This window comes from Pundamilia nyererei, unplaced genomic scaffold, assembly GCF_000239375.1.
Source record: "Pundamilia nyererei isolate P.nyererei 1_Seehausen unplaced genomic scaffold, PunNye1.0 scaffold00071, whole genome shotgun sequence".
Taxonomy (NCBI): domain Eukaryota; kingdom Metazoa; phylum Chordata; class Actinopteri; order Cichliformes; family Cichlidae; genus Pundamilia; species Pundamilia nyererei.
The window spans coordinates 1,453,667-1,477,491 of record NW_005187472.1 but is presented as its reverse complement, the minus strand read 5'-3'; the positions used below and the strand labels follow the sequence as shown (position 1 = coordinate 1,477,491).

The window sequence follows — 23,825 nt, the reverse complement described above, 5'->3', positions numbered from 1 at the left end:
CCATTGTTTAAGCACTGCTTCCAGCCAAGAAGTGATGTCATAAATCCCCTATAGCTGCAGAAAAGGCTAACATTGTTATCTTTTTACAAAAAAACAGCTGAACACGAGAGGTTTTTGGACCAATTTTGTGTTCTCCATTCTTTAAGCACCGTTTAAAAAGTACCGGTTTGGTACTGGTATCGGATAAAACCTAAACCATACCCATCCCTATTCAAAACCTGGCATTAAGGGTACAGGGGAGGTCATTGCATATAGTCTTTACAGAGTTAGTACTCATGAGAAGTACTCATGAATCCAGACTGGATTTCTTCTGTCTGTCATGTTGGAGAGAGGACCTAAAAGCAGACGCATACAAACAGGACTAGACAGTTTATTTCGGCCGGGAGAAAAACAAAAGAAGAATACAAAACAAAAGGAGACTCAGACTTTACTAATCAAACTGGGCAAAGCTAAACATTAAGATCATAGACTGTGAAACCCGGAAAGACACATGGAGGGAGGTGAACTGACATTCCAGTGAGGATGAAGGGGAACTCACACAATTTATACACATGAGGATGATTAGGGAAAGTGGAGGCCCACAGGAGGGACTAATCGGGCATAATAAGTCAGGAGAAATGAAGCTGAACACAATCCACATGAGACAAGGGACTGTCAAAATAAAACAGGAAGTGTCATGCATACCAAGACTCAGAGTAGGACTTGCAGGCAGGGATAAACAGAGAGACTGGGGGTGACAAAGGATGAAACACAAAGAGAAGAACATGGAGACAGAGCACAGATACAAGGACAAGTGAGAGAGAGAGAGGGCGAGAGACATGACAGACAGGAGGGGACACCAAGTAGAAAACAAAGAGACCAGACCAAGGGAGCAGGAACTGAAACTGATAACACTTAAATAACTTGAAAATAAACTAGACACCTCTAACAATATAGCAGGGAAATTACCAGGGATTACCAAGCTCTACTATTTCTATTCACAGGAACTAAACAAGAAAACAAAACAATATAAAATCCAGGTAATATGATCATTTCTCAAAATCAAAAATGAATTTAACAATATTCAAAAGGTCCAAAACACAGAGAAGTATATTAATTTCCTAGGAGTGGAAATCTAATTCATTATGATGTTAAATCACCTACGTCTGCATCACCACAGCTTAAACTGACACAGTGCTATATGTGATGGTCTGTGTACATCTGTTTTGTACATCCAAAGATTTGTCCTCTGTCAAGTATCTTCTGTACTGTGCTTTAACTGAGACTTCTCCTATATTCTCTTATACCTCAGCATGAAGTTATAACACAGAAGGAAAAACTTCACTGAGAATTAGCAGAGTCAAGACTACAGTTTCACTGCAGAACTCTTTTAATGTCAGAAAAACCACCATCTACATCAAACATATTTGTAACTATCCCAAAAGAAACAACCCAGAAATCCTGCTGGGACAGAGAAATGTTAAGCTTTGCTATCCCACATTACAGTTATTAGGGACAAAGGGTCACTATTGATTCCTGAAAATGAATGTTGACATATGCAATGTGTTTGGCAGGCAGTGGCAGACCCACATCTGTGAGCGCAAACCAGCAGTATCCCTCCAATGAACTCTAACATGTCTATAACCCACGTAGCCTCAAAGCTCTCGTATTGGGAATGCCTTATTTTGATGTAGGCTATTGTATTAAGGAGGAAATTTAATACACATTGAAACTTTTAAGGCTAGCATTCAATCATAAATGTCTCAGTGTCTGTTGTGAGCATCAGTGTCAGTTTGTTATTGGAAAAGAGTTTCTCTGAAGAAGAAGAAGGTGGTGTGACCTATTTATATAAACTGCTTAGAGCTAAATATTTATTTGTTTATCTTGTGTCTCATGGCTACTGACTTAAATGGGAGAGGATAATGAAAACAAACCCATTTCCAATCCTGCAATTTTATCTGAGCACAGTGCACTCGGGATGGGCTCTATGCTGTGATTTATCACCTTTGGCGTTCAGTTCAGTTAAAATACAAACGAGCATTGTTTTATAGGGCAGGTTGCACTCTGTTAAGCTTGACTTTTCAAGCATGGCAGCTATTTAATTTCAACATCTGTCTTTCTTTGTACCCTTCAACATCCACATTTCGTTAACTGCAGGAAAGATCCTGAAGTTTACACTCTCACTTTTCAGTTCAACAAAAAAACAGTGTTGCTTTTTAGGATATTGTGCTTATTTGATGTGATCCTGGGTTCACGTGGGTCCTTTGGGTCACTGAAATGAGCAGCACATCAGCCTGAGTAAACAGTCTAGAGTTCATAACCTCCTTGAGCTTTGCTGAGACTTGGTGCTTTCAGCAGACAAACATCTGTGTATAAATATGTAAAATGTGTTGACTAGGGACAAGATTTTTCAGTTTCCCAGTTTCAATTTGTTGTCCAAGTAGTACTGATTAATCAACTGAGCACTTTGGTTGCATACAGGTAGGCGCTCCCTGTGAGACGGGAGTATGCTTGCCAAAGTGTTGTTTTTTTATTAACTTATCTAAATGGATAGACAGTAACCAGTGCATGGAATGGGAAGTCTCTGCCAAGATATCCTGTACTACACTGTGGAAACCCTGGAAGTCCACTCCAGGGCGTCAACTTGTGCTGTTTTGTCAAAGCCACTGGGATGGCTCATTTAGGTAGAGTTTGTTCCTCGTCCTTATAATCTATATGACAAGGTGGGTTATAGCATTGGTGAGAGGTACTTTTCACTCCAAAATCATCATTTTTTGAAGTGCACTATAGTTGCACTGGGGTGTTTTTTTTTTTTTTGTTTTTTGTTTTTTTTTTAAACCAGAACCACAATCCCTTTTTAAATCAAATTAAAGTAGCTTTCACCTCCTAAATCCAACCAGTGAGTGAATGCAGGGTTTAAAAATGACTAAGAAACACGAAGTTAAAAAATTGTGGAAAACAAAGGTCACAACTGGATGGAAACCATAACCTTCTGACTCATAAACCGGTGAGACCCCATGCCATAGACACCTCAAAATATGGATATAGCTTTGGATTTTGAAAACTAAAGCCAGTGCAGAAGTGCCTTTACCATGCCTTTAAAGTGTCTCTTTAATTGCCACCAGGAGGGTATCTCCTGTGGTTGCAAAACGACTCATAGACTTCATATCCGTAGAAGTCTGTGAGAAAACCAGTCTTCCCTCACCTCTGCACAAACTGTCCTGATGAGTTTACGGGCTTGGTCATTTAAGCTATAAATCCAAGAAAGGAGGTCTAATCAGACTATGTTCATTAATGACTGAATGAGGAATTAGCCAATCAGTGAGGAGTTTTAAGCCCATTTCCATCACCCAAAAGGAAAATAAGAGAGATGGCAGAGGCTTCAGAAGAGAACTTCATAGACCATCTTTCAAACCGTCTAAATCCCCGTCCAGGATACAGCAGAGGTTAAAGATATCAGGCATGATGATGATGTCAGAAAGGAGAAGTAAAGGTCGGTTGTAAGCATTTTACAGACATGCAGCAGCCAGTATTTGGTGCACTAAGGTTTTAGTCTGGTGATGATTGTGAGCTCCAGTCTTGACATCAAACCAAATATTCCCTTCCTTTAAATTCTGGACAAAGGAAATGAATTCACTGACTCCGATGAGGTGCTGAAGTCTATGGCAGGTGTGGAAGATCTGTCAGAAACATGGATACATCATTATGCAGCAATATTTGGATTAGCCATTAACATTTCAGCATCCACTGTATTTATGCAGGGACGATCTGTTGAGCAGCACAGAATGTTTGCTCGAAACAAATTCGCTTGACTTACTTGAAAGGCTGAAAGTCTGCGCTTACACTCCACAACATTATTTTAAGTCTGCTGCTGCCAACGGTTTGGGGAATTGTACAAGGGAGAGTTTCTCTAGTGGCCAGTCAATCAGTGATTGGGCTTGGCCTGAATGCGTTGCATCGAATCCAGCTTAAAAAAACAGGCCAGAAAATGATGCATGATTTGCATTTAAACAAATTGAATTTCCATTGACATACTAGAGTTACTAGCAGTGTGTATGGTGGATACTGGATTTTAATTTTGATTTCTGCTAGCCTTCCCACAAATATACCAGCATACTTGCTCTTTCTTTTGCCTGTCTCTTTGATAGACTAGCAAATTTACAGACGAGGAAATAACTGAATCGATCACATATTCTGCTTGGCAGTGGTAAATAAAGTACCGGTTAAGTGCTCCAGTAAACTCAGAGAATGATTACATTTAAAACTCTTTAGATATGATTTTATGACCTAACAATACTGTGTAGAGAAACCCAGCAATCCCTTCAAGCACAATGGGAGGACCACAGAGATGAGCAGCTAAATGAAATTCACCCATTAATTAGAGCTAATTTGTCAGCCTGTAGTGCAGGGCCAAACATGTCTTCTGAGAATAAGGCCTGCTGCTACACGGTACACAGTTCTCTGAAGACAGTACAAAATCTAAATCTGTACATAGAGCTTGGACTTGGGGTGAAACCCTCCATGCATGGACAGGAGCTTCCTTGTCTTGATGTCAGTGGCTTCTATTTCCTCCTTTGGCCATCTTATTATCCTAGCAGGGTACCTGATCACCGGCAGGGAGTAGGTGTTGATAGAGAGAGATAATATATATTGTATAATATACTGAGATGGATGATTGTTTGTATGCATATGTAACATATGTGTTAAATACTTGTGAATTTCACCCAAAACACATTTTTTTGGATTAAATATGTCATTTTTGCATCTCACTCTCCTACCTGTGTGATCTGAGTCTGTGTGTGTTCATGTGCGTGTGTGCGCTGCGTGGTGACGTAGGCGCGTGCATGTGTGCCCCGGTCACAGCTCCTTTCAGCATGGCCGGAGGAGAGGTGTGCTGCAGTCGCGTGACACACAGATCAGACACGTATTTCTGTGTTGCAGATGTGCAGTAAACAGCCAAAGACCCAGTACTGTCTCCTGCCTCTTACTTTCACGCCAGAACACAACGCAAGAACAACAGGCGTAACACATGAACGGGTTACACATAAGCTAAAAATAAATGATTAAAGTACAGATGATTAAGATGGATAAAATTATATTATTTACAAATACGGGAAGTCATTGCATTAAGCTCATAGATGTGATGTGTGTTCTACTTGCTAGTCTGTCTATAAGGTGCAGTACTATGCTGTAGCAGGCGGGGGAGCATACAGTCAGAACAATAGCAGACACCTGGCTCCATTGTTTCCTCACTTTAACACCTCTACTCTTCCTAATTTCATTTTTGATTTTTGTCCCATGTCCAACAGCATACTGTCAACAATATCTTTTTGTTAAAATAAATATTTAATGACCACCAATTTGCAATGATTAAGCTGCACTCAACCAGGAAGGGAAACTCGTGAGATTGGAATCTTTTTACTAGAGTGCTATGCACAGAAATGTGCTTGTATTATTTTGGTGATGCAAAAAATATAAAAATGTTGTTATACTTTATTCTAATCTGAGTGTTTTACACTGCTGTAACTGCAGCTGATAGGACACGTAGAGAACACAGTGGAGGGTAGAACACACAGCAGGAATACCTGTTCAATCAACACTGATTTGACTTTGATCTTTGATTTCCATGTCTCCCGCATCAGGTTGTGGCATCCAGTTTAAAGTTTCAGAGTTCTGATGTGTAGCCAGAGTTCTCATGTTGGCAGCCAAAACCTTCCCCTAACCACAACCATGAATTAACCATTGTTTTATTATCATAACCATCTACCCCTACCCATTCATTCAACACATCGGTGGGTTGGACAGAATCATCCAATAGTGACGTTCATAAAACCACTCAGACCGCCAGTCGTCAACTGAAAAATCCCCACTGTGCAAAGCACAAACCTGTTTTGCACTTTCCTTGTGCTTCTGTTTATTTCTCTCTCCTTGTCTCTTCTTTGTGGCGTCGGTGGTCTTAGACTGCCCTTTATGGCCTGAAGGGGTTCCTCTGCTGAGACTTGCTGCTTCTCCTTCACTCACACTCTATGGTCTTTAATTATTCTGTGTCGATTTGTGCTGCACATAGTAGAATGTGTGAAAAGTTAAAGCTATAACAGATCACTTTGGGTGGGAGTTGCATGTGGGTGCCTGCAAACCTGAGAAAACTCCCTCTGAGGTGTAAATAGCCCTCTCTCCTTCTCTTTCATATCTTAAAGCACATTGAGAAGTTGCAGCTTGCATACTGCATTAATTATCAGATTAAGATTCAGAAAACATATAAAGTTTGTCAAACATAATATTCTGATGTCTTCAGATTAAACTATGCAATAGATGCATCTTCACCAGCAACATTCTGCCTCCAAATGAATGCTCACAGCACTGCCTGTATAGCAATATATTATACTGCACTTTGAACTAAAGTGTTTGCAAAAGGTTGCCTCTGTGTTTGCATGGAGGCACACAGAGTGATGTTAACATTTGCTTCTGACCACCAGGCAAAAAGAAGTCCGAAGTTCATTCTTTTAATCTGTTTTTTGTTAAACCTGAGAACCTTCTCCACCTTGCCCTACCACAGCAGTAATGTGCAGCTTCCACAATGACTGACTGAAGTGCTTGTTTAAACACTGCCTAAGCTCACAGGCTATGGAACAACAAGGCGAGGGATACTTTTCCCCCCTAAGTCTGTACAGAGTTAGTGTAATTTTAAAAAAATCAGCCACAAAATTAAAATCTCATCCCTGATATTTTGTTGGTCACGCTGCCAAAACCACTCTGAGCAATTGCATTGAGAACCGCACCTCTGGAGTTTTGTGGTGGTGTTCTGCACTAAAACATTGTCAACAAATAGTTTATTTGTTGGGGTTGGGGTGGGGACTCCATGAATCTGCATACTCTAGCTGTTCCATCAGATTAGAAGCAGGGAGGCCAGGTTAATGTCTTGGGGTATTTTTCATGTGCTTTTTCATGATTTTCTGCATTGCTCTGCTGTGGGAAAGTGCTGCTGCTGCAGAATATGGCACAATCAAGAAGTGTGTGTTTGGACTGCAAGACCGACAAAGGAGCATTCGCACATCTTCAGATCGCTCTCAGTGTAAAATGTAATTGTTCCCAGAACTTAAAAAGTACAGCATACTTAAGATGACTAAGTTTAGGCAACCTAGTCATTGTGAGCTTGGTAAGTTTCATGTATAGTGGGGTCTTTTATTTTGAAACATGATTACTCCTGTGTCTGACTTCCTGCCTTGCTCATCTGCTCTGTGCATCTTGGTGTGGCTTCTCTCAAAACTAGAACTGGTCCAGTTTGATTGATAAAATGGTGCATTTGATAGAGTGAAGAGCTGCTTCTGGAATACATTGCATTCGGTGAAATTGTAAGCGTTTTGTTGTGTTGGTATTGTTAGCTCAGAGTTCAGGGATGGAATATAAGCCTGCAGATATTCAACAAGCTTATCTTAAGCTTTAATGCCTTGGATATTAGTTGTATTTAGTAAAGTTACTTAAAACAAAACAAAACAAAAACAAACATGTCACACTGGCATAAAGACTATAACATGGCTCTGGCCTTTCTCTGCAAGATGCATTTTGGTAAGAACTGACCTAAAACCTCTTTAACGGAAGTGACCAGTAGATATATTGGATCACACCACCTGCACATGAGCGTATGCATGCAACACAACTGCATAAAAAATCTGCCAAACCCTCCGTGTTACTGGAGTCTTGAGCAGTGAAATGCTCTCACGCCTCCTCACCTGCATAGTTCCTCTGCTGTCTGGTGGGTTTTCTCAGAGTTTTTTCCACCGTTAAACAGAGTTAATGAGAAGCTGTGAAAAAGTGAAGCCGCAGGTTCTACTTCTTAATTAATGGCATCAAGTATATTTAGTAAAGCTCCTGGAGAAACTGAAGAGTTGGGCATCAACTGAAATGAGTTTTAAGGTTATTTCTTAAATGCAATTTTTAAATAAATGATAAATATTCTTGAAGCAATCACATATAAACAACATTCTGGGGGTAAGTTTACAATGAATATATCAGCACCCGAGAGCCTGTTTTGAAAAATAATTGACTTTGACCTTTTTGCCTCTTAAGCCTGACAATCAGTGTAGAAGCACCAAAAGTTTCCTTTTAACAACTACAAAGGCAGCTTCATTGCTTAAAATGACACGCAGCCACATAGAAGAGTTGAAAGAGAGAGCTTACTGTAAAAGGTCTGAAGGGGATCTTCATTATTCTGTTTCTTTTTGTACATTTGCCAGCTGTAAAGTGTTTGAAGTGGTTGGGGCTTAAGAGGAACCATTTACACAGACAGTGGGTTTAAAGTAGTCCACTTTCTTGGACGTCAAAGCCCAGTCAATTTGAGACCAGCTCTGCTATATATGATAACAGGACAAATACATTAAGCAACTCTGGAAAGACATTACTCATTCTGTGCTATGAGAGGACTGTGAAAGCTTCACATCGAGGCAATACCCAAAGCCAACACTGCAAACAGCTCGAGACAGGTAGTTTCTATGGCGCTGAAGACAGAATCAACAACACAGTATTGTGATGACAGCTGTTGGCTAAAGACAAGTTTGGGGTTTTTTCTGCTTGAAAATGCAGTCATGAGTTCCTATAAGTGTCTGTAGAGGCAGTTCAAACACAACCGCAGAAAAGTGTTTACAAGCTGTGTATCTACCTTATTTAACTCAACCACAACACAGCATTCCTGCTGCATTCACTTTTGCATTGCTAAGGGGAAATAATGCTTTACATTACCCATCCATCCATTTTCTTCCACTAACATTTATGTTGTGAAGCTATAAAATGCTTTTATGTGTTTCTGACGGCAGATATGATTTCTTCTTAAAAGCAAGCCCTTGCAAGCAAAACCTTCCCAAGTCAAAGATTCCTTCGCAGTTCATGAATATCTTAACAAAACTTGGAACAAATGTCTGAATTTGTATGCTGAAGTGGAGGTTGGAAGCTTTTACATGTAGTCAACACTGACAGATTGTAAGGAATTTAATTTGACCGCTTGAAACTTAAGGACTCATTTATGGTCACAGTCTGTCCACGTGGAGCTCACATGTGAATCTTTCCAATCTCGATAAGAAGACGATTTTGTCTTGAGGGATAGTAACGCTGGTCAACCAGTCTGTCCAGTACTGTTGCAAATAAAAATATACCACTAAAGATTGGATGGATTACAATGAAATTTGGTCCATCCACCCATCCACTTATTCCGTTTTGTTTACAAGCCAGTGGATGTTTTTGCTGGTCTAAGGTCTTCCCCAGGGTTTCCTCTTGGTTGGACATCTCACTTTGGAAGCACGCTAGAGAGATTCCCAAACAGCCTCAGCTGGCTCCCTTTGACATAGAGTATCACAGGCTTTACCTCCAGCCCCTCTTGAACAACTGAGCTCGGCCTCACTGCACTATCCCAAACCACAAAATTGAACACTTTGGCTTCTCTCAGAAATTCTGTCCGTAGAACTTATGAACATAATTGTTGACAAAGGGCAGCCTTGGCAGGGTCTATGGCCATCGTCCACCATTTGCCTCTGTTAACTGACATGATATGCAAAGCTAAATGAAAAACTAGCCATAATTATTGGTATCCTTTTCCTTTAGAAAATAACAGGTCCCTGACACTGGATAGTGCTTCTCTGAAGAATGTCTTGGAGATCATCTAATTTCATTGTTCTCATTTCATTGTGTCCCAGATGCATCAAACTGAGCTTCTTCCATGTTTTACAGTGGGGGTGGGGTTCATTCTACATTCCTCTGTGACCAAAGAGCAGATGTGTCTTACAAAAACACTTCCAGAAGCATTGTGACTTGTCATCTTAGATTTTTGCTAATTTCTATCAACTTTAAAATGCTTTCTTTCCAAATCAGGATTTTCTTTCATTCAGGACGCAACATGTGATTTGACAAGACCCTGTAAAACTATGAACCCGGGGGGTTAGCTTCCACGTACCTACCTTTCCTTGGTCCTTTTTCCACTGCTCAGACTATCTTCCTGATTAACCTGGAGTCAGTGTTTTACTAGGAACACATCTAGAGAGAATGGGTACTGACCTTCAAATTTCTAGTAATTCTCCAAACCTGATTTTCACTGGAAAGTCAGGCTGCATGGAAGTTGGTATTAGATTCCATTACAACTTGTTTTATTTCCATTGTCCTGTGTCTGTTCTCTTGTGGTTCACACAGTGACACCAAACAGCACAATGAGTACTTCTCATTGTATGATATACACAGGAGTACTATAGGTTCAGTGATTGTAGGAGTGAAGACAGTGGTGGTAGAACGCTGTCATTTGGGAAACTATGAACACATTTTTATGTTTCTTACATGTTAAATGTTGGTCCTTTTAAAATGCTTCTTTCATCCAAAGTCTTGTATAATCAGGCTCTATCCTATCACAAAGACTGCATGGTATGATACTAACCCAACCTAAAAATTTGCTCTCAGGCTTCAGGCTCACTTGTGGTTCCGTGAGTTTCTAAAAGTAGACTGGGCTCTAAAAGTAGAGCCTTCAGGTATCAAACCCCTTTCCCATGGAAACAGCTCCCAGTCTGGGTTTGAGAGACAGACACCATCTCTACTTTTAAGGCTAGGGTTCATACTTTAAGCTTTGCTTTCTGGTAAAGCTTAAGTCTGGATCAGGTGACCCTGAACCATCCCTTAGTTATGCTGCTGCTGCTGCTGGGGGACTTCCCATGATGCACTGAGCATCTCTTCTTCCCCTTTATGACCAACTGCTTCTCCATAGGGAATTAACTGATTTGGGTTTATCACTCTAATATAGTAGGATCTTTACTTTGTAATACAGGTGGAATACAAAGCGCCTTAAGGCAAGTGTTTATGTAAACTGATGCTACATAAAATAAAAATTAGCGTAATTGTGTTGAAAACATTTGTTGGTCAAATAATTCACTTTTGTTTTTTTAGTTATGATTTATTTTTGTTTTTCTTTAATTGCTTTAATTTTCTTTCAAGAGGAAATTTCCAAATTTGCCAGAAAGGGATTTGTAAGACACAAGTTTCTAGCAACATAGAAGCCGGACTTGCTCATTTTGCACACCTGGCAGAGCGTGCACCAGCACACATGAGCACAGACACATTCAGACAGTGCCATGGCATGTGTAAGGAGCTCCCAAGATTTGGGGGAAGGCTTCCTTCTCAGGCTTGATTTACAACATCTTCTGCTTCAGTGCTAATTACAGACACACACGGTCTTACACAAATACACACTCTCACACACCCACAAAGCCTCTGGCAGGAAAGTTAGATGCCATAAAAAATCCTTACTCAGCATGAAAAGCCTTCATCAGATGTGCATCCTCACGAGTCTGGACTCACCTTCACTGACTGCCAGTCTACCTTAGGACTATAATTCATGACTGTTTTGACTGCTACGCTGATGAAAGTCCATACAGTTTTAACCCCCTGATGTAGTTCTGTTTTAAAGTTACAGTCATCAGCATCGTTAAATTCACTGTCTGGATCTGCCCTGAATGACCTCAGTGGATTGTTTTGTTGTTTGTGCTTTGTTTCTCCTGTCGCCACCAAATCATGAACATACTTTGCTATAACAGTCAACAGTAACTGCTCTCACAGAGACCCCCACTGCTCAGTGTAGCGCAGTATTTTAAACCTAAATGGGCTGGATGTAGCACTTGGCCATTTCACAAAAAACATCTTAGCACGGTTTGGTCCACACAACGGCTGGCTGCACAGAATTAGTCACATGAAGCAGGAGGGTCACAGGATGCCTTGAGGACACAGAATGACTTTGTCCTTTAATTCTAGGATTAAGACAACTTTTCAAAGGGCCTGTTATTAGATAAATAATTACTTTTAATAGTAGCTTTGATTACTGAATAGATAAATATAGATGAGTCTTGAGCATTTTAGTAAGCACAGATGTTGTACACACTAAAAACTGTGAGGCAATTTTTAGTGTGTACAACATCTGTTTGTTAACTAAAGAAACCACAAGAAAACTTTCATACTCAAACAAATGACTCAAAATAAGGTTTTCTAGGAACCTAACAAGTATTGAATGTTACGCAAGGATCGAAACCAAAAAGCCATGAAGTCTGAATGTTTATCTGGACATATGCTACACATTAACTGCATTTGCTTTGTGTGTTTATTTGCTGCAGAGGTGCATGGGACTGAAAATCCACTCACCGGGAGACCGCCTCTAAACCCATGGATTTGGCAGAAGACCGCCCTTGAACAATACCTTCAGGACCGCAGAACAAGGATGAAGATAAATCAGAGAGTATCTCAGGTCAGGGTTAAATCTTTTTCCTATAATTTAGCTACAGGTAAACAATTCAGGGTTCATTTCACTGGGATTTGTTTTTGTAGACTAACTGGTAACCTGAAGTATATTGGCTCCATGTCTGACATAATTGGATCCACAAGTTATTATAAATCGTACGAGCAAAACTGTTGTAATTATATATTGTAACCTCCCCTGCAGCTCATCTGCCTGACATGGAAACAAAGAAGCATGTCGTTAAAAAGAAACAGCTGAAAAGAAAAAAAAAATCTCAGCAGTGTGTAATGTAGGGGCCTATTCGTTACCTGCCTATGTTACATCTTCTTTCTGGGCCTACAAAAGATAATCATTACAGGATACAGCGAAATGTTTGCCCATCAAAAGAAGCAGTGACACAAGGTCAAAAATGTGCTGTGTGAGCAATAATGTCTGGTACAGTGGTGCCCTCCTCTGGGCACTGTTTTACTCAGACAAACAGATTAATATGTGCACACAATAAACACACACTCACTTTTTAATCCTTGACATTCTCTATATTTTTATGCGTTTTACAGGCCCAGCTCAATCTCAGTTCATAGCTTACTTGGTAGGCTTCACATTTTCCACCCTGTACCATGCTTTAATATAAGCGCTCATTTATGTGCTTTAATAGAAACTGTGAGTGTTGAAAAATACACCAGTTGATATGAGCTGAGGTGACAGTTACAGTGACATCAGATTCTTAATGCAACGACTATTTGTTTGTAGAGAAATTCTTTGTATAGCTTTGGCAGCTGAAGGCCTTGTGTTTGAAATGCTTTCAAACATAATGACACATTTCCACTCTGATGATTTACTGATGCGTTTGTTAATTAAATAGAAAGTTGCAGAAGCAACAGTTCCCCTATTCAGCCACAGGCGTCTTCAGTAACTGCTCATAATGAGCACCTTTACTATGAAAAGTGATCTTGTTTTTCTCACCACAGTGGAGTGGCAGTTGGCAGTTTGATGCAGTCTTTACATTAAAACCCCGCCCCCTTCCATTCTTTAGCACTCACTCATCATTTCACAGTGCAACACCGCAAAAAATTAAAAACAGTTCCTAGAAAGTCGTCAATGGGCTGGCGTGCAAGCACACATATCCTGTTTCATGCAAATGAGCTTGGGCCTGAAGGGGGCTACGCATATGGACGCCCATATATGTCTCAATAAGACAAACAATGATATGCTTTTGCTCATTTTCTCCCTCATTTAACAACCTCGCTTGCAGCCAAACAAAACAAAATACACCAAGAAATAATAAGCGGGGCGGTACAATACAATGTCAAGATCATTAGAAGCAACAAAGGAGACAGTGCAGTAAAAGGAGTCGTGCAGCTGGGCAAGGGGAGGGACTTCAAATGACTAGTGTTGAGTATATGCACTTTGTTGTGAATAGTCATTGGAGATCATAGAGCTATATGCTGAACACAGGCTTCACTGTCAGAGCTCTGATTGTGACAGATTTCTCTCTCTTTTTGTCTCTCTCAATTTTCTTTTTGACAAAAATAAAAAAAAAACTGTGACAGCTTCCTTCATTATTAAGTACATGCAGAGATGTAAGAGGGAACCAGCCCATTTTTATAGAAAAAGATACCAATGGGCGAGTCTGTGGCTCCACAGTACAGAGAGGGACACAGGGAAGAGTGGTGTCCATAACTTCCAAAGCCAATAGCAAAATGTAAGATATAATGTATCCAACTTAATTCATAAAGATTAAATTACTGCAATCCAATAATCCAATAACAAGTATTCAGTAGTCAGGTTCTCATCAGTGTACCCTAGTTCCCTAACACATGATGCAGACCTCATTAAGCCAGCTCACTCATATTCCAACATAGGCTCAAGTAGCATTGGGTGCCTAGGCTGACCTGGAATCAAACCACTGATCCAATGTTGCTACCAGACTATCCAGCTGTTATTTTGTTGACTGTTGACCTAATGAGAGAGGTTATATGCAACAAGTGGGAATTATAGAAGAGCCCAAGACCAAAGATCCACTCTGGTACCTCAGTGCTCTAACATCTGTAAAAGAGAGCTACTGCTGAAGATAGTGATTCAGCGGCTACAGCGCACTGGGAACCGTCGTTGACTGCCGCCATGATTCTAGCCTACGTCACAGTGTCATGTGCGCTTTTTACATCCAACACAAAAACTGCAGTCGTGGTGCTTTGACTGTACTCAGAACTTGGAAATTCTGCCTTCTGAATAGGAAGATGTAGGTAACACCAGACTGCACATGAGCTGCATACAGGGCTGGACTGTGACAAAAAATCGGCCTGGGCATTTTGACTAGAAACCGGCCCACCATTATAGGAAAAATCATAAAGCCTTTGAATGAAAACAAACACTGTTGTGACAGTGATGTACACTGTCTTGATGGTATAGATGCGTTAATCTATCAATCGTTTGTTGTAAGGCTCAAATAATTATTTTTTAAAAGCTAGACACTTTAAATGAGAATAAGAAAGAAAAGTATTTCTTTGTGCGCCCCTCTCCCTGTTAAGGCCCTACCTTGCCCCCCCCCCTGCACAGTAACCAGCTGATCAGTTTCATGATTGAAGTAGAAATGGGAGAGGGAGAGAATGAGAGAAGAAGAGGCAGCTGACAGCAAAAGACAGAATAACTCCAGCTTTGTGTCTTTTTCATTGTAGCTGAAGTCCGGGACAAACTGTTCCTTTTCACCTCAATACTAAACGCGTAATATTTTGTCTGAATACGGAACGATTCCGTTTTTTACGGGACGGTTGGCAACTCTATTAATTAACCTTATGAACAAAATAAAGTTCAACATCAGTAACATCATAGCACCCACCCAGCTGTATAGAAACCCCGTCATGCTAGCTAGTACGCAGTACGAAAAACTCAGCATAACGAAAATAAACTCCACCTAAACTTGGTTTATATCTGACCCAGATAGACTGCAGGTCATAACTTCTTACCTAAAGTTCAGTTCACCTGACAGTCAGACCGGCGGCCGCTTCGGGTTTCTCCTCTTGCCTCCCCTTTCCCTCATCCACCTGCTGCCTCCACCACTTGCTAATGTTACTGAATCTGTGGAAGCTCCGCGATAGTCACCACACGAAGTAACGAATAACGAGCCTATCTAAATCCCAGTAACGAGTAACGCGTTCCTGATTTTGGCATGATAACTAGTTACCGTGCTCCTTACCACAATAATAACATAGTTACTGTAACGTGTTACTTAATAACGCGTTAGTCCCAACACTGCTTAGCGGTATGCACAACCCTGATAAAACAGAGCAGTGGAAATGTACTTTGGGATGACTAACTATCTAGAATGACAGATGCTTCTATGGAGCTCAGGTTGAAGATTGTCGTCTGACTCATGGTATGCCCACAACCAGTCGACTGCTGCTGATTCCTAATAAGGCTTTCCCCAAACTGCAGCCTTTTTGACCAGTTTTTTTAAATTTCATTATCAATAAACTAACATTTAGAATTTTGGTTCTTGCAAGTGAGATGATCTGTTCTTCAAAGGCCCATCCAGGGTGTGCTCTGAACTGCAAGGGAACAAGTATACAGACAGACACAGGCAAAGCTCAGAATGAGCAATAATCAAAGAACTCAACACATAAGTGCAGCTTAAAAGGGTCAGAGCACCAGCTACTAGCTGACAGAGCATAAACCAGGACTTTAAGACCAGGAAGGCTAACCTGAGCTCCACTGGGATTTACTACAAGAAAGCCCATGACTCAGTGTCCCACACATGGATTGTGGAGTGCTTGGCACTGTACGAGGCTAACAGTGCACTGATAACATTCATCAGGAAGTACATGGGGCTGTGGAAGAGAACACTATAGACCCATTCCAGGGAATTTCACAAGTTACCATCAAGTGCAGGATATACCAAGGTGACGCGGTTCTGCATAGGCCTCCCGCTAAACCAGCTCATAACAAAGAGTGAACACAGATATACTGTAGATTCAGGAGTGGTGAAACCATCAGCTGTCAGTCATAAGTGAGTGAGACATGAATTTACTGATCCACCTACTTGGGGTTAACAGGCGGGATTGAAGAGGATTAGAACACTATTATGGAAGACCAAGGCCCTGCATGGGATGTATCATAGACAGACAGAAGATGTGGCTAAGATAGTGTACGGGCACATCTGTACCATATATAGATTAGAAGTCCGTAACTCCCAATTGGAGATACTACCACAGGATGTTGAGAACAACAGTGCAGTGGGACTTCGAGTTCCAGACAGACAAGTTGCTGGCCAACCAATCAGACATAGTGGTGGTTGACAATGAAGACCACAATTTTAATAGATGTGGCAATCTCAGTGGACAGCAACATCAGGAAGAAGGAGCACAAGAAAATAAAGAAGTGCCAGGAACAACTGGAGCAGATGTGGAGGTTAAAGTCCTAAGTGGTAATAGAAAGTATTAGGAGCTGAACTCCCAAACTGGAAGAGAAACTCCAGGCACATCATCAGGTCAGTCGTGGTGACAGGCTGTAGTAAATAAGAATAAAAAGATAAAGCCTATTACACCAAACCACTTCTGTAAAAGGGGTGTCTAAATTACAACTTAAGGACTGCTTGTCCAATCTTGAGACATCAATCTCAACACGAGTCTTTCAAGAGCACACATGGGCAAAATACAGCCCAGAATCAGTCCAGGGACCATCTTAATCTGGCCACTAACATCCCAATATGTAGGAGCAGGGACTCTGCTCTGAAACTAAAAGTTGTCTTTGACATGTTGGTTTATGTATGTTTTTATTAGGAAAAAGAAAAGGAGTCTAACACAGAGAGAGGGGGAGAGGGCTTTTCATCTATATGTTCAGATGTCTGATAAGGTTCGTGGCAGACTGTGCCTCCTCCCGCTCCCTTCTCTCATCCTCAGCCAACTAATCATAAGAACAGACCCCTTTGATCCCACGGGTAGACTGGCACTCGGTGTGTGTGTCTGCATTACAGTGCACACTTGAATACACTGTAAATGTGCAGAACAAGAAGAGTAAGTACAGGAAAAGTGTGCTAAGAATTTTGTGCGTGCATGAAAGCACAGGTTTGTGTGTGTGTGTGTCTGTGTGGTCATGGTCGTGACCACCAGTTGAGTTAAGCAGCCCAGTCAGTTACGTTCCGCTCCAGCAGACTCACATCAATAATATTGGCTGAACTGCTGCTTGTCTAACTGTGGCTCATGAAAATGTTAACTATAAATGTGTATATTTGTGACATTTTTACAAGATGCACAGATGTATTTTATTTCACTGTTCTTTTTTTTTTGTTGGAGAACATTTTGCTCGGCCTCCAGCACAAGTCAAATTTAACCTACCTCTCTTTTTTGCCTCGCCTAAAAGTGACTACAGGTGTATTTGTACATGTTAATTACTCACTGTTGTTTTTCTCCCTCATCATGTAGAGTGCCTGTCAGCAGGAGTTGGACAGGGTCTTAGAGGAGATTGCTAAAATGACTTCAGAGGATAACAGAGGCCCACTGGAGAACCTGTATGAGCTCAAGTTTCCAAACTGTGACAAACATGGACTGTATAACCTCAAGCAGGTGAGCTGCTGGCACATCACCTGTCCTACGTCACATTATTTTACAAAAGAGAACATTTGGGTCAGGTAAATTCACAAGAGACCCATCCATGATATATGTATGGTAAGACTTTTCACGTTTTTGTTATTTTATGTTTTAGATTCTTACAGGATATAATTTGAAGCATAATAAAGAAAGAATTGAGACTTCCCATTGACGAGAGGGTAGACATAAAAGGAAGAAAGAAATAGCCCTTGTTGCAAAAAGCCTGCCAAACAATGCTGGAAAACCTGAGAAGCAAACAAAAAATATCTCCAAATTTGGTCAAGTAAATTAAAAAAAATGGCTTTAGATGATCTTCTCTTCAAGTTAAATTCCGGTAGAACTTTCTGTGTCTGTGAACCTCAGCCACCCGTGCGTCAAACTGATGTTACTTTCTTTTAAAGGATAATTATTGGTCATGTCAGCTGTCTTCAGCTAAGACCGAGAATCCAAGCATGAACATGATGCATCAGGTCATGAGTGCAACCAGCAGGATGATGGGCTGCTATTATTTAGTCTCTCAGGGTCAGACTGTCAGTGTGGATTCCACTGATATCTTCACAACAGTATAATTGACTGCCTCTCCAGTGAGTTTCTTATTCCACATATTGTCCAGCCTTGATGTGGTCAGTGTAGCCAAACTGCTGTAAGCTGTGACTAGAGGAGCTTTCTACTTTAAGATCGATCTGCCCCAACAGCAACTAGCAAGAGAGCCAGGCAACAAAATCTCCAAAAGGATATTAGTTAAGTTACTAGAATTGAGAACCTTTTTGATCACAAGCAGAAGCAAAGATGTTTAATAATGCGAGTTTTATGATACACATCTTAAAGCCATGTCTTAGACTCCTGGTTGGGGGTTGTTGTGTGATGAGTCCATCAGTCATCTTACCTAAATGTGATCTATTGCATATTTATGTTCATCCTCTCACTGGAAATCAGACTCAAAAGAGATGATAGAAGGTTATACTGTTATGTATCTACTGCTGGGTAATGTGTCAATCAGCATTACCTTACACACTCATTGGTACTTGCTTCAATCACCGAACTGGAAGTTGAGAAAAGTTTAAAAAAGTTTATCTTGGGTACCAAGCAGTTATCTTGCCAGGTTGAAGGTGCCATATGTCATTAGTTTTTATGATCTCTGTTCACCTTGAATTAATTCCTGCATGGACACAGCCTAATGTGGTAGCATTTTCATTTAATTTTGAGTACAGGTATCCTGGAATAGGATTTTTGAACTGAATGCCTGAGCAGAAAGGCACAACAAAGAATATAGTTTTGAGGAAACTTTCATCCATCAAGGGGAAATCTAAATTGCTGCCCCCGTTGTTCAGAAAACCAGATCCAAACTATCTTTCATTCATCAAACCATCAAAACTCTGAACATGTGCAACACATACTGGTATGCCCAAAATGATCTCTAAAATTCAAGGAGAGTGCAAGTGACTGAGTATTGTGTGCTTATGGCTTATTTTGATGTGATTCTGTTTATGGGGTGTATACAAATGTCAGGTGAGTCACTAAATGTATCTATCTATTTTTAGAGTAACAATCTCATGTAAATCCGTAACCAGTTTGAAGGTGGAAACAGAAAGTAGCAAGCCCAAACAGGTCACCTTTGTTGTCCAAGTAATAATAATAATAATAATGGATTGGATTTTATATAGCGCGTTTCAAGGCACCCAAAGCGCTTTACAATGCCACGTGCCTCGTTTTCCATTCTTTGCCCAGGGTAGTCTAAAAGTTCAGTTTGAGAGACATCATTTCTTGACCAGTTATCCTTTTGTTTATCAAATCTTCCACTGCTGAGCACCATTTACAGTGCTCAGAGCCGCACTCTGCTTATACAAAAAGCCAAAGGACACGGAAGACACAGGTTATACAGTTGTGGCCACATTTCAGTTTCAGAATGGCAATAAAATCTTTTACAGTTATTGTCAAGTAAAACTGAAAATCATAGAAAATTACAAACCCACCAAACCAAATGAAAACACTGGTGTCTAAGCAGTGTTTCACATTGTTCCACTGAATTTCACGCCTCATCCTTCATTTGAACTACTCAAAAAAAACAACAAAAAACGTTCTCGTCGTTGGACTAATTCCATTATTCAGATCTACTCACATGTACTGTAAACTCGTTTGTCATCTTTGCTGAATAATACGAACACTGAATCACGCATCAGGAAACTCACGAGTTTCACAATAACGGCCACACCCCAGTCAGTGCTGTCACAGCAGGTGTTTTCCATCTGCTGTCAAAAAGCAGCACACCTGCTGTGACATCACTCCTACGGTTCCTGCTATTGCTGTGGCATGTTTTGGTGATTCAGCCCATAGTGAGCAGATACATGGCGGTTTTATGCTCTGTGGGATTTGCTGGTGACTTACTGTTTCGTGGTGATCTGTAACACAAGACCATAACAAACTCAAGTGGTTGCAGATGTCAACAGGTTTTAAACTTTGCTGGTGGTTATGTAAGTAATGACCGCTGACTTTGATGATGGGAAAGAGCTTCTGTGGCTTTCGGTATCGGTGGAGATTCTTGTGCCTATACATGTGAAACGCATTAAAGTTTTGAGTGCATTTATGTTTCCTCCTTCGCTTTTCACATTTTCATTTCAGTTCCTCAGACTTTCTTTTTGGTTTTTCCTCTTTCACCCACGTATTACTTTGTGGGGTTTCCCCTCTCTTTTCTCTCATTGTCTGAGTCACACTCACACAATTCCTTTGTATCAGCCTGGCAAAATCACCCTGGCAAAAGTATAACTTCCTTCTCACTCCTGCCACCTGCCTCCTCCCCCTGTCTTTTTTCTTAATAAACTCTCACACCCGCCTCTTCCTTAGCGTTCTGCTCTTAAACACACACACAAACGCACAAATGCATGGGGAGATGTTGTCATCATGAATGAGGCAACAAGCTTCTGAGCTCAAGGTTACAAGGCAATAAAACTGTTTGGCGTACTTCATGGGAAGACTTTTGTTAAGCCGAGGAACGAACTGTGCTTCCGACTGGGGGCTTGAATTTGTATTATGCCCATCCATAGACATCAGACAGGGGAGGACAAACAAGGTCACATATCCAGTGTTTTCTTACGAGGATAGTAGAGCAGAAAAGAAGATTTGAATAGGCGCCACCGTTTCCTAAAGCAGGGCTCTCAACCACTCAGCCAATTTTCATCACCGGTCACAAACAACAGCATTGTTTTGGACTAGAGTCCACGGTTCCCAGGGAGGAACACTGTACCTCCTCAACACTCGGCTCCCTTTTGGAGTTGTCCCTCCTTGTCGCGCGGTAATTACTGTAACTGTCACTTTTTTTGTTCTTTCTCATCGAAGGAAGAAAATGGAAAGTCTTTTCTTTCCCCCCAGCTCTTCATTCTTTTCGCCGTCCCCTACCCGGCCGCCCCGCACGCGGGGCGTAAACTGTGTCCACTTCAATTACGACCTCATTTCAGGGGGTTGGGGGGGAAGGGTGGGCTCTGCAGGGGAGCTAGTCTGCTGGCATGCCTCCGTTTGTGCGTGTATGTGTGGGAGTGTTTGCGATCACATGTGTGGCTGTGGATGGGTTGTGTGTAGGGGGGATAACCTGAGGACAGGCTGTTATTGGGTGAGTGTTGTCCCACCCGAATCACAGTCCTCACTCTCATCCAATGACCCCCCGCCGCCAGAAGATCCTCGCACACACACACACATGAACACAAATCTCAAGCCACCCTACGCCATGCTTCATTAATGCATCCCCTGCTTTCACTGTGTTTCCTTACCCTCCCGCCTCTTTTTCCCAGTGTTTTCCATCTTGCCTAGTTTGTGTTTTTCTTCTCTCCTTCCAGTGCAACATGTCCACCCACGGCCAGCGGGGAGAATGCTGGTGTGTTGACCCCTTAACAGGAGTCCAGATATCAGAGACACCTAAAGTCAGAGGGGATCCCAACTGTAACCAGTTTCAGGAGGTGCACAGAGCAATGCCCACTGCAGAAGCATCTCACTAGCGCACCATCAAAATGGGGCTGGGTTTTCTTCACAATTCCAAATTTATGAGGATTATTCATCAACAGGTGATGACTAAGCTCATACTCGTATGATATAATACTTTTTTGGGAAAGTGGCTTCAGTAAAAGAGCATAAATGCAGAGTGAACTACAGTATTTTTGCTGGTAAATGGACATTTTTCAGCAGTATGATATGTATTATAATCCACTCAAACTACAGTGCTCATTCTAGTCAAAAAACATGCATAAGCAACAACAGTTCGAGGCAGGGGGACATAAATACATTCTGATGTGTGTTAGGCTTAGGGTCGTCACCAAGTTAGATCATGATAAGTGTCCATCTAATACACACAGACAAAATCTGGATTTCCTTTAATATTCATCCTCAGTGTCATTATAACTTCTGAAAATAACATGCTGAGGTCTTTAAATGATAGCTTGTTATCAGCTCTGTCAGTCCATCATTCTGGTGATTTTCAGCTAATGTAAAGCTGTCCGAAAGTAAAGCTTTTTAAGGAATATAAGGCAAACGCATAACTTTTAGGGCTACAAGTAAAGAGGTCATTCAGAGACAAGAAAAGCAAAATAACCATCTAAAAGGGGCTAAAATGGTTTGCAATGCTAAGGGGAACTGCAGAGTCAGCTCATTTTCTGCTTTTTTTTTTTCATTTTAAGAAAGCTCTTTGACATTACACCTAGTCTGATGAAATCAGCATTAATCTGTTAATTATATAGACTTTCAGCCTAAACCTACTAAGGATTTTATCTGCATTTAAATGTCTCATGTAGGATCTCAGTAAGTGCAGTTAGTCTTTTTTAAGAGACTAAATATTATATTGGTTGTGCCTCCATATCAGAAGTCTTACACTGCTCAGTGATCGAAGCCCAAAGCTGGCAATTTTAGAAATTGAAGATGAGAGTCTACCATTATAAATACTGTCTAAGAATCAACCAATAGGAATGGAGCATTAAAATTCTAAACTTACCAGCGATCAAGGAGAATAAATGAAAAACTAAACGTGCAAAACAAAATGTTTGTGCTTCTGATAGAGCAGAAAATGCAGCTGAATTGTGATAGCAAAAGCTTGTTTGTATGATGCTTCTAGTAGCTGTTCCCACAACGGCGTCATGGTGGACACCCCACAACAGGGATATAAACCTCATTTTAAATATCGCGCCACATACAGCCCACTTTGATCTTAAGTGTTAAGAATTGGTGTCTTTGCTGGGCCATTTCTGGCCCTCAGGCCTTATCTTGACACCACTGGTCTACAAGCATCAGACTCGATGTCCCACTCAAATTTATTCCTTCCATATCGCACAGTTGTAGCTCGCAATGAGCAGCAATGAAATCCTAATGTGCTGGTGCATTTAGACTCACAGTGTAGCATTTTGGATAACTTTACTTTTATGTTTATTAATCTACACTGCTACTGTTGTATAAATCAATAAATTATTATTAAGTTATATAAATATAATAAATGACACAGATTAAATGTTATTCTAATGGCAAAATGGGGACAAACCCCCATTTTTTCTTTAGCTGAGTGGAGAATCTTTGAATCGCTGAAGATGATGTGTCCACTATCTATACTCATACATTTTTTAGCAGTAATACTTGGTGAACACTGTTTTAATTAAGATAATTAAGTTTTTATTTCAAGTAATGCTTTCTCTGATTACCTTTTGCAAAATTTCATGTTGATGTGCAAAATGAAATAAAATGCTCTGCCCATGACTGGAACAGACTTGTTTGCAGTTTTTGGTTGTCATTTTTTTTTTTTTTTAAGATTTTGCAGTGAAAATGTTGTGTTAATTTAACTTTGACTGTAAAATCTGACATCATCCATGTTTTTCTTGGAATCCACACCCATCCGTATAATAAACTGCAGAGAGCTGTTGTTGTTTTTCAGCAGTTTGCCTGTCAACACTTACGATAATAACCCTGGAAACCGCTGTGTGGCCATTCCTATCGATACTGTGGACTGACATGCTTGTGTGTGTGTGTGTGTGTGTGTGTGTGTG

General features: G+C 40.8%; 1 protein-coding gene across 1 annotated transcript in view; it reads left to right on the top strand.

The window, feature by feature from the left end:
• Window positions 1–21,800, top strand: part of LOC102209368 (insulin-like growth factor-binding protein 2-B) — a 24,295-nt gene extending 2,495 nt beyond the window's left edge. Inside the window, exons 2-4 of the mRNA XM_005736861.1 lie at window positions 12,111–12,241; window positions 17,650–17,790; window positions 21,642–21,800. Coding sequence (XP_005736918.1) covers window positions 12,111–12,241; window positions 17,650–17,790; window positions 21,642–21,800 — 431 coding nt within the window. The remainder of the gene's footprint in view (window positions 1–12,110; window positions 12,242–17,649; window positions 17,791–21,641) is intronic.
• Window positions 21,801–23,825: the final 2,025 nt, after the last annotated feature.